This window comes from Fundulus heteroclitus, chromosome 22 (genome assembly GCF_011125445.2).
Source record: "Fundulus heteroclitus isolate FHET01 chromosome 22, MU-UCD_Fhet_4.1, whole genome shotgun sequence".
NCBI classification, from domain to species: Eukaryota; Metazoa; Chordata; class Actinopteri; order Cyprinodontiformes; family Fundulidae; genus Fundulus; species Fundulus heteroclitus.
The window spans coordinates 39,325,690-39,342,771 of record NC_046382.1 but is presented as its reverse complement, the minus strand read 5'-3'; the positions used below and the strand labels follow the sequence as shown (position 1 = coordinate 39,342,771).

The 17,082-nt window shown below is 38.7% G+C and overlaps 1 protein-coding gene across 1 annotated transcript in view; it reads right to left on the bottom strand.

Annotated features, from left to right (window-relative positions):
- Positions 1-17,082, bottom strand: part of LOC105933360 (pro-neuregulin-3, membrane-bound isoform) — a 258,376-nt gene that overhangs the window by 52,056 nt on the left and 189,238 nt on the right. Inside the window, exon 6 of the mRNA XM_036126084.1 lies at positions 74-176. Coding sequence (XP_035981977.1) covers positions 74-176 — 103 coding nt within the window. The remainder of the gene's footprint in view (positions 1-73; positions 177-17,082) is intronic.

Below are 17,082 nucleotides of genomic sequence, written 5' to 3'. Positions count from 1 at the left end.
AATCCATTCCTTCACAGAATTTACGCTCGAAATGGGCTGCAGCAGGTGTGTGTTTGTGTGTTGATCGGCGTACTTGTTGCGGCAGTAGAGGGCCATGCACAGGGTTCCCAGAAGACTGATTGCCATGGCGATGGATGTGATTGACAGCACCTGTCTCTTGTACACAGCTTTGCTCTCTGTGGAGAAACCAAACAGAAGAAGACGCCATATTAATGTTTGAACAGCACACTCTTGGGAAATAAAGCAGTAGATGTTATACATATTTGTCTGCGTGCATGTTTCAGACACAAAGGAAGGAAAAGAGGGCAAAATAATAGAAAGTTGTTTTTTTTTTTCTCCCTTTCTGCGTAAATCTGCCATACACAAGAGATGTGTTCAGGCTAAACTAATATGATTCTGCAGCCTTGCCATTCACGGGATTAAACGTGGTTCTGAGATTTGTTCTTATCCGCTTTTAATTTGTAATGTGTTTCTCTGCAGCACCCAAATAGCTATTTAAATCATCAAACAAGCAGTTATTGAACAAACAGCTCTCTGGGGTCCCCCTCCCCCTTTCCCCTTTTTTTTTCAATCTGCCTCCATTATTTTCAAGAGTATTTACTTCTGTGATTAACAAACCAAATACAACTGACATAAAATAACTCAACTCTCATTTGAGCAAAAATAAAAACCACATATTTACAGCCCCCCCCCCCCCGCCGCCGCACGTGGCACTGCGAGTTACGGTGCGGCCCCTTCGGCTCGTTTTATCAGCTCTGCCACATCGAGTAATGGTCCGATAGACACCAGACATTGCTTTGGAAATGGATGCCACATGTAATGGAGCCTGAACACTTGGAAACAAGAAGAGTTATGGCGCGGAGGGACACCATTAGTGGAGAAAAATGAAAGCTGTCTTGTTTGTTCCGAACAAGTAAATCACGGTTGCCTTCGGAAGCATTAATAGCCGATCAGTCAGGGTTTATTTTGCAACGCTCAGACCTTGGAAAGCCATAAAGACATCGGGCGTAAGGGTTTTACATTGAGACTAATTTTCGAAGGATTTTATTTTGTGCAGAAAAATATAGTAATTACTGCTGGGGAAAACTCAATGTAACAGGATTCCTGTGTGGTCTGGAAGAATATTGGACCATATAAAGTTTGATTTCAGTATTTTCCTGGTCTAGAAAGGCATAGGCACATATTACGTAAATTTTAATAATATACTTTTATTTCCAAGCTTTAATTCTTTCTCTTCACTTCCTTCTGTCCTTCCTTTCTTCCTTGTGTTTGCTTCTTTATTCCTTATGTCCTTCGTTCCTGTGCCCGTTCTTTCTTTCCCTTTTTGTTCCTTTCTTTCCTTCCTTTCTTTTGCCATTCGACCCTTGTGTCTTGCCTCCGCTGCCTCTGTGTCCATCTTCCTTCTCTTTGTTCCCTTCTTTTTGGACTTTTTGCTTGTCTTGTTTGAGTCTTATCGCTCATCTTTCTAACTTTGTTTTTGTCCCGGTCTTCCCTCCTTCCTTACTTTCTTTCTTTCTTTCTTTTGGTGTTTCCCTTTTCCCACCTTTGTTGTCTTCCTTCTGGCCCACTTTCTTTGTGTATTCCTTCCTTCCTTCCTTCCTTCCTTCCTTCCTTCCTTCCTTCCTTCCTTCCTTCCTTCCTTCCTTCCTTCCTTCCATTTTACATTTTAAAACAAAATTAAAGGAGGGAGAACGGTGGACAGTCCAGTCTCGATCGGTTTCACACAAAATGTGGTAAACAAATCATTAGGATATCTCAGCTTAAAATTTTTTTTTTGCTACTCTGCCCAACACATATGTCATTGCATCAATCATGCTGGCATCTTGATTCTCTATCATCTCTAAAAACAACAGATGCTGCAGAAACTCTCAGCGTGATAAACAACTTGTCCTCCATCTTTCTCCACCCATGTCTGAATGACATGTCAGGCCGGCATTATTCCAATACTGCTAATCAAACTGCGGTATGAAGCCTGAAGACTGTAATTACTGTATGTAATTAGGGGGAGATGAGAACAGTCCTGCGGAGACACCGGGGCCAGCTGTGAGGAGGGCAGACAGAAACTCAGAGCAGGACAGGAAGAAAGAGGGATGGTTTGGTGAAACGTGGCACAGAAAGATGAGAAGAGGAAAAAATAAGGAGGCGCGATGGGAGCCAAGGTATTTCACAGATAAATCTAGCCCAGTGTTCTCTCCTGATATAGACTGGGGAATTGTCGAACACACTTTTACACTCTAGCTGTTTTAAATAGAGAAAATATTACTTATTTAAACCAGGCAAGGGATGGTTACTATCCGTTCACAGGGTATGTCAAGATTCTAAATATTTTCAGGTTTCAAAGAAGGTCATCATCATCTTCGTCTTACGCTTTAAAGTATTTTTTGTTGCACTAGAGGCCCTTTTATTGAAAGTTTTGCCACTTTGATATTCCAACCTTTTTACCAACCTTGCCTGCAAGCTGAACTCTCCCGGTATCTGTGCGTTCACAAACACATGAGAATCAATCTTCTACCCTCCGGCTTCAGCCGTTCGTATCCGAACCCAAAACTGTTCGGGGCCAAATTATCACGTTGCAGTATTGAGGTCTAAGCTGATTTTTAGCGTGATCGACCAGTCGGAAACTTTGATTGCATCTTTTTCCAGTCAGCGAACCCATCATTCCTCGGCACCACCAGGCGGGATTAACAGCAACAATCTTGGGTTTGCATGCTGTCACTTTAGCAGCTGAGGTTCTACCAGCATTTTCTTCATGGCTGCTGGTGCGCGTGGTAGAAATGTCAATCTACAGCAAGTTGCAAAAAAAAAGAGCAGGTATTAACGTTTGCTATCCTCTAAATGTTACTGATGACGTTGATTAGAGAGCTAACAAAGGAAGGCTATAGTTGTGGCTTGAGGCGTGTTCCTTAGTTATTTTTTTATATCAAAGTGATAGAGTGGCTATTAGACCCAGCGCAGAAGGACAGATTGAGACTGTATTTTCCTGTCTTGTTCTTCTTCTCCTACTTATTTTTTAACCTTCAGTATATGTTGGTTTTTTTTTTTTCATTTAAAAAAATGCTCTCTTTATATTTTCTTATACTAATTTTCAAAGATAAATTGGAATTTACTACAATTGGCAACAGCAGGAAACCAAAGATTAGAAACAGGCCTATAACTTCTGATTGGGGCATCTCTTTGCTTTAACTCGTGTTCACTTAAAAATGACTAAACTCTGTATATAATGTTTGTGCTCCATACATACCCACAAATAGTATTGCTCCCATACTGAATCTCACTGTTAAGCCCCCAAACACAAAAGGTGTGCCAGTGTGATGCAAACAGATATGCTGTCATAACTGAATATTGGTTTTCCTTGCCTGGTTTCACTGGCAGGTTCTGAGTAAAGGCCAATTAGTGGCAGGAGCAACACCTGAACCTGCTGTGTTCCTCTCTGTTCCTGCATCCGGCTCCATCCTCTGACTGAAGTGGCATCCAATCTATCGATGCAGGCTCAGCAGCAGGTTTACCACACACCTGTACATACTGTACACTACCACTGATGTGCTGATTCTTTTTCTTATACATCTGTCCCCCAGCACAACCAACTCAGGAAATCCAATTCCCATTGTTTTGAAACAATGCACTTGTGCAGGTGTATTATTAGATTTTATTTTTAAAGCAATATTTTTAAATACTGTTTTGAAATACATGCATGTCAAACGAAATAAAGATCCGCCTTAAAAAAACAACTAAACGGAAATCCTTATTTGTCCTCATTACAGGCAAATATTTTTGATGTGTTTCCATCTATGGCAGCTGCTAGTTTATTTTATTTTAACATAATTGGAACATAAAAGAAATGGAAACATAGAACAACATGTATAATCAAGAGAAATTATACTGTATTCACAGCCCAACAGCTTAATGTTGTGTTTGAATGGAACTGAAAGAAGTATAAAGATATTAAGGCCATTTTTACACAAACACTATCTATTGAAACGGGACTCTTGTACTGTTTTGGTTGAAATGTGCTTCTTCTGTGGTTTTTAAAATTGTAGGCAGCCGTATTTTGCCAGTGTGCATTCATTTCTCCTGGGCTCTATCCGAATACTCTTATTGCGTAAGGATTTACGCAATAAGAGTATTCGTAAATCCTTCCGCTTTGCCATTTAGCCAAAGCGGAAGTACATCAGCGGTCACCATGGTAACTGCTGATAAGGAAAGTATGCTTCCTCCTTCAGCTAGTTTAGCCTGGAAACCTCATGATGTCTCTTACGAGGGCTAAGGAGCTATAAGGTATCCCACAATCCTTTGCGTGACATGACATATAAGCACAACTCACCTCACGGAAATCAACGAAAATGTTTGGAGAAAGGAGAACATGCACTTTGTAGTTAATTTTTTTGGAAGGATGACTCGCATCATCCATGTGTGTTTCCGTCACGCAATGACGTCGGAGTTAAAGGCTGTCCGAAATTGGCACAGCTGTCCGAGGCTTTTTTCATTCCAACGATAGAGGTTTTCCTGTTGATAACACTGATAACCCGTGAAAGGTTACAGAATAGGATGTACGAGCAGGAGCTAGGAGCTATTTTTAAGGGTTTCTGGATGGAGCCCTGGTTTCTGTCATACAGCGCGTTAACCAGGGATTCCCTGGAAGAAAATTTGTGTTTTTGCTGTTAGAAAATGGCGACAGAAAATGGGACGTTTTCGAAGCAGCTCTGGAACCCCTCTACAAACTGTGCCATTGTCAGAGAAAACGTTTGCCATTATCCAACCATAGTACTTCAAACTTCAACTTATGACAAAATAAGTTCGTTATGAAGTTACAAGTAGCATTATAATATTTTTCCACATACATGCATTACATACACCCGAATACATACAAAGCAAAACGAGACATTTTACACACATATCCTGCAACATCCATCCATCCATCCATCTTCTTCCACTTATCCGGGGTCGGGTCGCGGGGGTAGCAGCTTCAGTAGGGAGGCCCAGACGTCCCTCTCTCCAGCCACTTGGGCCAGCTCCTCAGGAGGAACCCCAAGGCGTTCCCAGGCCAGCCGGGAGACATAGTCCCTCCAGCGTGTCCTGGGTCTTCCCCTGGGTCTCCTCCCGGTGGGACGTGCCCGGAACACCTCACCAGGGAGGCGTCCAGGAGGCATCCTGACCAGATGCCCGAGCCACCTCAACTGGCTCCTCTCGACGTGGAGGAGCAGCGGCTCTACTCTGAGTCCTCCCCGGATGACTGAGCTCCTCACCCTATCTCTAAGGGAGAGCCCAGACACACTACGGAGAAAACTCATTTCAGCCGCTTGTATCCGGGATCTCGTTCTTTCGGTCACAACCCAAAGCTCGTGACCATAGATGAGGGTAGGAACGTAGATCGACCGGTAAATCGAGAGCTTCGCCTGCAACATGACCTATGAATACGTCAGGCCCTCCGCAACTCATTACTGTTGTAGTGAAATATGTTTAAACGTTTTGATGCCGGGACATTCCTGTATTCTTACACTGAGACTATTCCACAGTTTCACTCCACCGATAAAACACACAAAAAAGTTTTCATTGTGCTTCTAACACTTCTTACACTGAGAATCTTCAGATTACATTTTCTTCTGAGATTCTAGACTCCATTTCAGTGTGAAAACATCTGTATATTTACAGGCAGTGGGCCGTGTGTCACTTTGAGCATAATTTCTGCGGTTTTGTATTTGATCAGATCGACAAACACCGAAGGCTTGCGTTAACTGGGTCCTGTTTGCTGAGAATGATTGCATATTTGTTGGGGAGGAAAAGGTAACTTTTAAGACACGTGACATTGATCCGTAGGCAACACATTTAAATATGAATCCAGCCACTCTTGCAGGGTGCCACTAGTTGCCACGCAACAAGCAGGTTTCTCCAAGATTTTATTATTAGCTCAACAGAGTCATATTGTTTATTCTTTCTTTAATAAGATTTTTGTTTTCTTCAGCTGAGTTTAAATTTTAATAGGTTTTTACAAATAATTCAAACCTTTAACAGCCCTTGTATCAAACTGTGGTTCAGTGGGTGGAGTAGTTGTCTTGTAATCAGAAGGTTGTTGGTTTGATTCCAGCTTTCCCCTGTCACGTGTCGATTTGCCCTTAGGCAAGGGACTTAACCTCAAGTTCCCTACTGATTGGTATGTGGCTGTAGTGTTAAGTGGTATGACTAGAAAATCACTACATAAATTCTGTCTTTTTACTTTACAACGACAAACAACAGTGCCTTTTAATCAAAATTTTAATGTGAGCGATGAAGACAAATATAATACAGAATTATGGTTTGTGTGACATGGTTTTCAATTTTCTTTTCATGACATTTAAGATTGAAGAATATGATGTCGTTTTCATCTAGCAACCTGTAAAAAACTATACGGAACCACCTTTCACTGCAGTTACAGACACAAGATTTTGGAGTGCGACTCTACCCGCTTTGCACATCTAGAAACTGACATTTTGGCCCGTTCGGTTTCCACAACTTTGCTCAGGCTCAGTCAGATTGGATGTTTTCTTCCAGGATTAGCCTGTGTTTAGCTCCAGCTACCTTCCCATTAACTTTGACCAAGCTTTTCTGTCGCTGTTGAAAAATAAGCATCCGTAGCTATTAAATGGGTTTGCAACTGAGCCCGCAGGTTCACATACATTGTAATTGGACTCTTGGACTCATTGGTCCAGCAGGGAACGCACCGTTAAAAAAAAGAAAAGAAAACAGCAACTCCAGCCATAAAAAATGGCCTTTCATTATGAGGGTCAATTAGAGCTCGGGCTCAATCCCACCTTTTTACTGTGTGCTGGAGTAAGAGTTTAATGTATTTTTAAAGGTATTTATAGCTAAGGCACTTATACAACATTTGGAGGAAGACTGGTGAACTGCATAAGTTTACTTTCCAATTATGACAGAAAATGGAAATAAAACCCTTTTACCATTAGACAAAGAAAAGAATAAAGTACCTCGGCACAGTGCACCAAAAATGCCAAATGACAAAAACAGAGATTCTGAAGAGGGGGAACTGGACTGAAAATCGTGGACAGGGGTTGACTAAACCTTAAACTAAGATTAGTTGATAAAAGTTCCCTAAACCCAAGACAATGTGACTTTGATAGTACCCGTACGGCAAACTCAGAGTGAGGTTAATGATGTGAAGGTCAGGGAGCGCTCAAAGCCTCTCTCTTGTTTGCACACACCTACTGCTGTCCGCACTGGAACACTCTGGATGTGAATAAATCATTCGGCTCAAGAGAGGGAAAGCCTGTTCTTGTTCCATCTGTGCGGCCTCAGGGTCACATCTTCTTTTTTATTCCCACTTCAAACCCCCAGATCTGCCCTGCTGGTCAGTTATTCACAGCACCATTAAAGACAACTGAGATTAATATTTTAAACTCAAGGTGACAGCAGCTGGAACTGGAACTGTGATTCTACTTGATCTTCCTGTATATTGATGTAGACCAAGTTCAGTTTACAGACATTTATGTCATATTAATTTGGGGTTATTAATGATTAATTTAAAGTTCTTTTTCCAGGGTGGGATAAAGATAAAACAGCCACTTTTTTGTTAATTAGTTTTATGTAAAGTTAAGGCCTAATTTATTCATATCCCTGGCAGATTCATTTGTGGAAGGAAGAAAACATTGTGGTGATGGCAGGAAGGCCTTCCAACCACAAAGTCTCAGCATGCAAGATAAATGGACAAAACAACAATGAAAACCTGAAAAAGGTTGTTTAGTCATTTTAAAAAGGGTCTGAATGTCCATTAAAGATTATTCCATCAACTATTGAGGAGGGTATATGGACCTTTTCACAGACCAATTTGCACTTTCTGCTGTGGCTTGGGCTGTCACAGAGAAACACCACCTAACAGACAATTTAAAAAAAAATAATGTCATGGCTGTGGACCTTCTGCTGTCCTTTTAACCATGAGAGATTATTCATTCCTCTGTTGCCATTTAGTTTGATTATTATTCAGCTCTAGTATGATTATTATGGAGGACCAAAGCTGACATAATAAAAAATAAAGGCAAAAAAAAAAAAAAAATGTCTTTTTCCTTATACATGCATTTTCGTCAAAAATGTATACGTTTTGTTGTGCTTTTTTCTTGTACAAGCCTTTGTCCTTTTCACATTTCCTCGTCTTCTCTTTTTACTTTACCTTATGCATTTCTGCCTCATTATCCAAATGATGAGGGGGAGGTCTTATTGGTTGGTTAGCGTCAGCCTTCTGTAGCTAAAACCTTCATGCTGCTGCCATCATACCTGTTGCTACCGAAAAGAAAATCTCTACATTTCTACACAAAAATGCATATATAAGGTTGAATGTATACTGTGGTGGAATACTGAATGATGATAAAGTTTTACTGATGGACTGATTAAACGGTCCTGTTTTTTTTTCAACTTTGTTTCTTAAATTAAGGGTGTTTTGCATGTGGCTTTTTTTATAGGGCTTCGTTTCAGTTTAAAATGAGTAAAACACCCAGCATTTGGGATTTGTTTCTTTTTGCTACAGAAATCTAAGCAGGGTGTCGTGTTTTCAGTATTGTGAGTCGTCATCGGCCTGTGATTTCAAAGCAAAATCTGCACCTATAAACACACATAGCTGTTGGCAGCACACAGATAATCAGAGAGGTGACAAAGTGTGGCGACAGTGTGAGGTGGCATTTTGACAGAACCTCTGAGGCATGCTGAAGGGAGAGTGCTTCAGTCCGCCTGGTGGAGTTCATGACATGAAAACAGAGACACCGGACAACACTCTTGGCAACACTTTAATTTAAATCACTGGTGACTCCCCTTTCATAGAGAATTTGGGATCAAAGCCTTCAGCCTAAAAGTGTGAGTCCTCGCTGAAAACGTTCATCCATTAAGCTACACTCAGCTTTGCTCCTTTGATTTATCTCAGTGCCTTCTTAACATTAATAAATCAGGTAAATGACTTTTACAAATTCAGTCTAGACAGAATAGGTAATAACTTCCATAAAATGATAACCAGTGTGAAATTTGGGATTCACTAAAGCATCTCCTGAATATTTGGAGCAGTTATAGACAAGTCTGAGAGCCTGCAAGGACTGACTGACAAAGTGTTACAAAACTGACTTGTATAAGCAGATCTGTGTTTGCTGCCAGTGCTGCTTGTATGCATTAAAATCAGGGCTGTCATTTTTAACACGTTATTAACGCGTTAACTTTGTTAGACCATAACGGCGACAATTTATTTTGTCGCCATTAATTGCGCGTCAAAACACACACTGTTGCCTAATGTATTTTTCCCCGCAGATCTACGGACTGTTTTCTGTTTTACCCTCGGCGCTTTCCGTAGTTCCAAGAATGCTTGAGACGGTAGCATAACAGACCCGCGCTCACAGTTGCCAAATCCGCTTATTTTATGCGACTTTGAGCTTCTTTTTTCTAAAGTCGATTGTCAATTTCATGAGTCGCGGGTTGCAGTTTTTTGGGCTTGTTTCTGAAAGTGAAGTCGCTTATTTGGTCTCTAAAATAAGTGACGATAAACAGGAGTTATTAAGGGACCTGCTTGCACTACAGACACATTATAAGCAGCTGAAATATCCTTCCGCCTCGTAACGTGCTGGAGAGCAATCCTCCTCTAGAATGACATAGGAGCTGATGGCCGGTAGTAAAGTCATGAAATATTTATTTATTTACACATTTGTTTACACATTGTGTAAACGTCAGGCGGTTATGATTAGTGATTTAGCCATTATTGGCCAGAGTTTAACATTTTATGGCACCAGGATGTTATCATTCCAAGTGCTTGAAAAATAAAAATATTTTTTGTACAAGAATGTTTTTTACTAGTGTCCTTTATTGCAAAATTGCATATTAAAATGCCCAAATAGGCTTTTACACTTTCAGGAATAAAAAGATAAAATATGCGATACATTTGCGATTAATCTCGAGTTAACTATTGAAATTATGTGATTAATCTCGATTAATCGTTTGACAGCACTAATTAAAATACCACAATCTTTGCAGTTATTTTGACACTGTATTCTTGGTGCCTGGACTCAGGATGTGTTGGGTCAGGAACACATGTAAAAGGTCCAGGACACCAGACCTTGAGGATCCCTGGAGATGTTTCCCTGGTTCAGCACAACTGATTTCAATGTCTGATTTGCAGGCGCTTGCTGAACTGCAATCATCTAAATCAGGTGTCCTAAAGCAGGAAAACGTTTAGAACATGCGGCGTAGTGTGCTGTCAGAACCATGGTTGAAAAACACTGTTTTAGAGGATAATCCCTAATTGAATAATTGAATCTATCTGACTAAGCTGCTAATCTATTGCACTGTAAAATAATTACATGATTAAACAGCACCAAATCTATCTTTGTGCGTTCACCAAAGAGGTTCAGGTGTCATGATCTGTCTGAAATCCCACCCTTCGTATCTGCAAGGGCTGCTAACAGTTCTACTGCATGCACAGTAATTCATTTCTGGAGTATCTTCGTCCACACTGCTCATATCTCCACTGGCAACCGTCGCTGGACCGGACAGACTGTGGGGATAATCTTCTGTATGGCTAAAGATTATGCTTTATTGCTATTTAGCTACATCTTTATGGCCTCCTCCTCTACTGCGTGCTGTTCAATTCTGAGGCATAAAAACACAAATCTGAAGGTAATCTGAGCAGTGAAGCTTTGTGAAACTCTTGCGAAAATGAAAGTTTGTTGAAGTTGAATACCTGAACAGTTCATCAAAACCTATTTGGACTATGTTGTAACATTGGCAGTTTCTGGTTATCAACAGGTCTGAATTGCTGCAGGGTCCTTGCACTTATTTAGGTAGTTCTTTGGTAGGTAGAGTGCTTTGGCTTCTCTGTTGCTCTCCCCCCAATTTGTTTCTTACCTTTCTTACCAAATTCTCAGTTATCCGGGTCATCGCAACAGCAAAAAGGCTTAAGTTGGAGGCAATTGGACATTTGCTCAGTTCTTTTTGAAAATGTTTCGACACCTATGCACCTATCTTTGTCAATTCTGGTGGCTCACATTTGAGCAACCTGTAGTTGGTGCACTGCTGTTTGTCCCCATAATTTTTTGTGCTTTTGGATTTTGATCACTTTATTCTTGAGTCTTTTGGATATGAAAGGATCCACCTGTCGCAAGATGCTTCATACCAACATGTGTCAGTTCATACCCACATTGGGTACTTTTAAAAAAAAACATTTTGAAACCAATGATTTAGGATGATCCTTTTCTTATCTGCTCAGTTTTCTTTAACAAACTGTGGTTATCTGACTGAGATTATGTTTAGAGGCAGAAGGTTGCTTAAAGTAACGTTTGTTTGATGACACAGTCTGTCAAATTTGACTGGTGCAGAAGAGAGATGACTGGTCCAGATGGTCATCAGAACAATGGAAATATGGGGTTAAATGTCATCAGCAGAAAATATTATGCAATTCAGTTGGAGCATAATAATGATCATTGTTGTCCAAAAACACTTAACTACCTATATATATATAAACTGATGCATGAAGGAGAAGTATATGGTTTGTATGTTTGTTTGGTTTATGGGTATGAAATCGAGGGAGGTTGGGATCAAATGGAGGAATGCACTGTTGAAAAGACCTTATATTTCTATGATGTGCCTCACAACTACAACCCCTGAAACCAATCTGCCATATTTTTGGGTGCTCAGCATCTGTTTCTCTTCCTTACGAATCAGATTTTTTTTATTTTACTATTAATTTTTTACAACTTTTGGCATTCTGCTTTTTGTGATTCATAAATATTGCAACGTGACTTTTTAAACCGTGTTAAAAAATAATGAGGGATATTCCCAGAGAGGATGCCCGCTCTGCTATGATTTATTTATTTATTTTGGTGTTTCCTTCCTGTTCAGGGAACGTTTTGAAGTTCACATATCCTCCAGGAGCTCATGGAGTGATTCCATTCGAAGGCAAAATATTTACAGTTTTGTCGCACTTCATTTTCAATACAAATCATGTGCCCCCCCCCCCCCAAAAAAAAAGAAAATAAACATGTTCACTATGTAAGATACTTTATCATTTTTAAATGTAGAAGAAAAACACACAAAAATCTCTTTGAACATTACCAAGACTGATAAAAAGGTCTCTCAAGTGGGGAGATTTAATTTTACTCTATCATTATGAACACATGTACAAATGAGTTATGCTTCTTACAGCTGGAGCACTGGCTTATTTGAAAAGAACAAGGCTTTTCCCAAAGGGACTGGAAACCTACTCGTCACATTGCACTTCTAACCTCCTCCTTTTCTTTGTTTTTGTCCTGTTTGACATTGAGCACAACAGGCCATTTGGCATTCTCAGCACATTTCAAGTTGTCTGAATTCAAGATGAGTTAAATGAAAACCACATATAAAAGAGAAGGAAAACACGCACATGTGTCTTGGTTGAGAATCAAGAGAATTAAAGGTCTCAAATTAGTCATGGTGACCAGGTGGACTCTAGTGCTCAGTGCTGACAGACTGGCATGTGACATGGGAGTCCAACATTTGCAGGGCAGCAGTTCCTGGTTCTGTCCAAGGTACTGGCTCAGAGTCCTGTCTGAGGCCAATTTAAACGATCAGCCTGATAGAAGACCCTGTTACTGGTGTCTGTCAGCTGTTAGGTCAGCTCCACCCCCAGCAATTGTAATTGGCACAAACAATTTTTTCAAATCACACCCTATTTCTGTGAGCGTGTAAAGCTGCATCATAGGCAGTGCATATTATTTTGTTGATCTAACATATATACGTTTTCCTTAACCCGTTGCCAAGTGTTTTTAATCTTTTACAATTATGTAACCTTGCACATATGTCTCTGTAGAGAGGTGGGTTGCACAGAGGGCTGTTAAAACGTTAGTAGTTAAATTGTATGATGTTCAAACCAGCACTAAGTTTTTATTCACAAGGATGACTTTTTCTTGGCATGTGTTTAAATGGAAATGTTGTGACAGTGGTCCCCAACCCCAGTGCTGCGAACTGGTAGTGGTAGGTAGATCATTACGTTACTGGGCCACACAGAAACAGTAAGTAACTTACACTGTTTCTGTTGTATCTAATATATTAGACTGAGCGATGTTTCATTTTGAAAAACGTTCAACACCGTCCATGTTACAAACATCTGTGACCCACTCCTGACACATTTCCTGGTTACGTTAACAAACGGTTCATACTTGGTTGCTAACTGTATTGCTAAGGCTAAAAAGTCATTCATTATTGGTGGAGAATTGATCCTGCTTGCCATGAAAGACCTTTTCTGTCAATTTGCACAAGAGGCTGCAGAATGACAGCACCTGTAAAAGTACGTAAAGATTGTTGCACTGAGAACATTCTAAACTATGACATGAACTGGACATAAGCAGCACACTTTGGGTGTCATTGTCTCCCATTACCCCAAGATGGGACTGTCTCGTTGCAGAGAAACAAGTTCAGCGCTCCAACTAATTCAGTGTTACGATGAGTTGTATATTTCATACACTTTTTTATTGAATATTGACATTATCAGTCATGATTTTATTTTTTTGTCTTTGTCATTCCACTGCTTAAAGACTAATCTGTGAAAATATTGTTTGACATTAAACCGGTATGTTGCACAAAAAAAGGTTGGGTAACCACTGTGTGATGAGACAAATTATCAATAAGTAATACAAAAATGGAGCAAAGATCCAAAAGGTATCGCTTTATCAGTCTGAGTCACACACATATCCTTAGAAACCTCTGTAGGGACAAAATATCTATCACTGTCACGAAAAAAAAACGACTCTCCATGTGGCTCTACGGTTCCCCAGGAGTGAATGCTGCTTGTCGGGACTTTGATGCAATCAACTGGTTTCCTTATATAGGACATTTTTGACCAATCTGTATAATCTGACCCAATCTGTATAATCTGATTGAACTTGATTTTGTAAAGTGCCTTGAGATGACATGTTTCATGATTTGGCGCTATATAAATAAATTGAATTGAATTGAATTGAAAAAGTGTTACTGCAATGTCTGAAATGCTATTGGTGGGTGATGCACATGGAGTGCTACCACACTAATATAGACTATGTAACAGATAAAATGTTGGGTGTTTTCATACTGCACCTGAAGCTTCTGAATTTTCAGGTATATTCACTTATTTAAAAAAAATTGGACTTTTAAAGACTCATAAATGTATCCTTTTTATTCATGTATATTCAATATTTTTTCTATTATTTATAAAAAATACATTATAGAGCCATACCTTTAACGTGTCCCGCCTCTGAAATTGATTAATTTCCCCCTATACGAATGATGAAGTTTATCTAATTGTCAGGATCTCTTGGGATGTGATTAGTTATGTTAGCTCCCTGGGGATGCTGCCATCCGGTTATTTTTGTTTTCATCCCTAGATCCTTGTGTTGTCATGTTTAGTTTCCATTCAGCAGTTCATGTCTGGTTAGTTATGTTCATTGTTATTTTAGTAGTCTTGTTGGATCCTTTTTTAGGCTCGCCCTTCTTTAGTTTAGTTTCTGTTCTGTCGTTTAGATTATTAGTGTATTCTTGTTATGACTTAGTTAGCCTTTCTCCGTTATTATTTCTGCAGTTCTGTCATCTGCTCCTTCTTAGTTAGATTCTTTCCCCATGCCAGATATATTGTCTCATTCTCCATTTAGCTTCTGTTCTCCCTCTCCTCCTGGCAGTTCATTGCCCCACATTTCCTGCAGCTGATTGTTGCACTCAATTCACCTGTGCCTAATTATCCTGCCATTGTTTCCCTCCGTCTCCTCCCCTTTAAATTCAGCTTACTCTGTCAGGTCATCCGTCTTACATTATTCAACATCAGGCATTAAGATTATGTACTGGAGCATTTAAAACCACACCAACAGCAGCAATAGAAGTAGAAATGGGAGAAATGCCATTAGATTTAAGAAGAACAAAACTAGAAATAAATTATTGGCTGAATTTAAAAGGTAATAACTTAGAACATCCAACTTGTGAAATTTTAAATCCATGTTGGGAAAAAGAAAAGAAAGAAATGAGGAGTTTTGGATGGACAATTGAAAATAAAATAAAAGAATTTAAAATGAATAATTTAGAAATTACTCAAACAACACCAATATCAATTATACCACCATGGATTTTACCAGAAGCGACAGTAGATATGACAATAATGGAAAAGAAACAAGATAAATCTTACATTGTAGATAGTTATTCAGTACAGTTACATTTAAACAATTATTATCATTATATTCAAATTTATACAGATGCATCAAAAATAAATGAAAAAATAGGAATAGCATTTGTAGTACCAGAATTCAATATAAGAATGGGAAAACGAATTACAGACGGATTATCAGTATACACAGGAGAAATGTTGGCAATATTATTAGCTTTACAATGGGTAGAAGACATAAAACCATTAAAAACAGTCATTTGTTCAGATTCAAGTTCTGCATTATTAAGTTTAAAATATAATAAATCAGATAGTAGGATGGACATTTTATTAGAAATATTTCATACATTATTCAGAATACAAAACATGGGTTTAATAGTTATATTTGTGTGGGTTCCAGCACATATTGGGGTTGAAGGAAATGAGAGGGCAGATAAATTAGCAAAGAGGGCAATACAAAATCCTATAAATTTTATCATTAAAACAAGTAAATCTGAGGGAAAGAGTATGATTAAAGAACAACTTATGGAAAATGGCAAAAAAGATGGGATGAAGAAAAAACAGGTAGATGGTTTTATAAAATTCAAAAAACAGTAAGAGGAAAAAGAAATGGAAGACGAAATAGAAAAGAGGAGAGGGTGATAACAAGATTAAGATTTGGGCATACGGGACTTAATTATACACTTTATAAAATTCAAAAGCATAATACCGGTAAATGTGATTATTGTGGAAAATATGAAACAGTAGAACATGTTATATTAGAATGTAATAAATATGAAAGAGAGAGAACTTATATGAAGAAAGAGTTGAAATGTATTAAGGAAAAGATTAATTTGTTAGATATTTTGAGGAAGCATTTGGGGAGTAAACATATACAAATAGTTATTCAATATTTAAAGAAAACTAAATTATATCATAGAATTTGATTATAGAAGGAGTAAATTATATAAATAAGTAGAATATTAAGGTACATATAGATAGATAGATAGATAGATAGATAGATAGATAGATAGATAGATAGATAGATAGATAGATAGATATAGATTGATATATATATATATATGTATATGTATATATAGGTATATATAGATAAAATAGACCATTAAGAACCACACTCCATACCAGTAAGTGGCGGTAATGCTACTTAAAGTTTGTTGCCAACCGCCATAAAACTCCACAAGAAGAAGAAGAAGAAGGTCATCCGTCTTCATTCATTATGTTACCCCTCTTTGGTCTCAACTGATGTGTTCTTGGTTACTGTAGGCCTTTGCTTTAAGCTAATAAATTGCATTCAACTCATCATGCAACTCCTGAGCTCTCCTAACATTTGTTCACTTTAGGACCTCTCTTAAGGCCGAGGGTACTTTGTGAAGAACCTTCATTTTACTGAGGTAAAATTCTAAGAGAAAACTTCGAGTTTGAGAAATTTCAAACTATTTCCTAAAATTAAGTAATTAAGAGCTACTTTTAGTTTTAGGATTATTAGTGATTACAGGCACTAATTGGTGTGTAAAAATCCTGACAGGGTTCCTGTCAAATTTAGCATTATTCTTCACGTGCTGCCAAATATCTCACCTGCTGACAGTATACAGCCACCATATTGCATGTATAAATATGTGCCTGACCTCTGGACCAGCATTCTTAGATGTACATTCTGACATTGTTTGGTTAGAAGCAGGAGTAACCATTGTACTGAAGCAATTAATTCACATTTGTTAGGAAAAGATCTTAAAGATTCACGTCCAATATTCACTAAAAATGTGAGCTCTGTCAATTGAAATGCTTCTCAGATCTGCAATAAATGTCTAGTTCCAGTGAAAATACTTAAACCACCCCTGAGAGCTAAAAAAAAAAAAAAAAAAAAAAAAAATCTACCCTGCACCCACCTAAAAGAGCTGCCTACAACATTTTGCTTTAACATCAATTTCAAATCATCAGTCAGGTTTTGGCACCAGATTTTCCATCAGAGA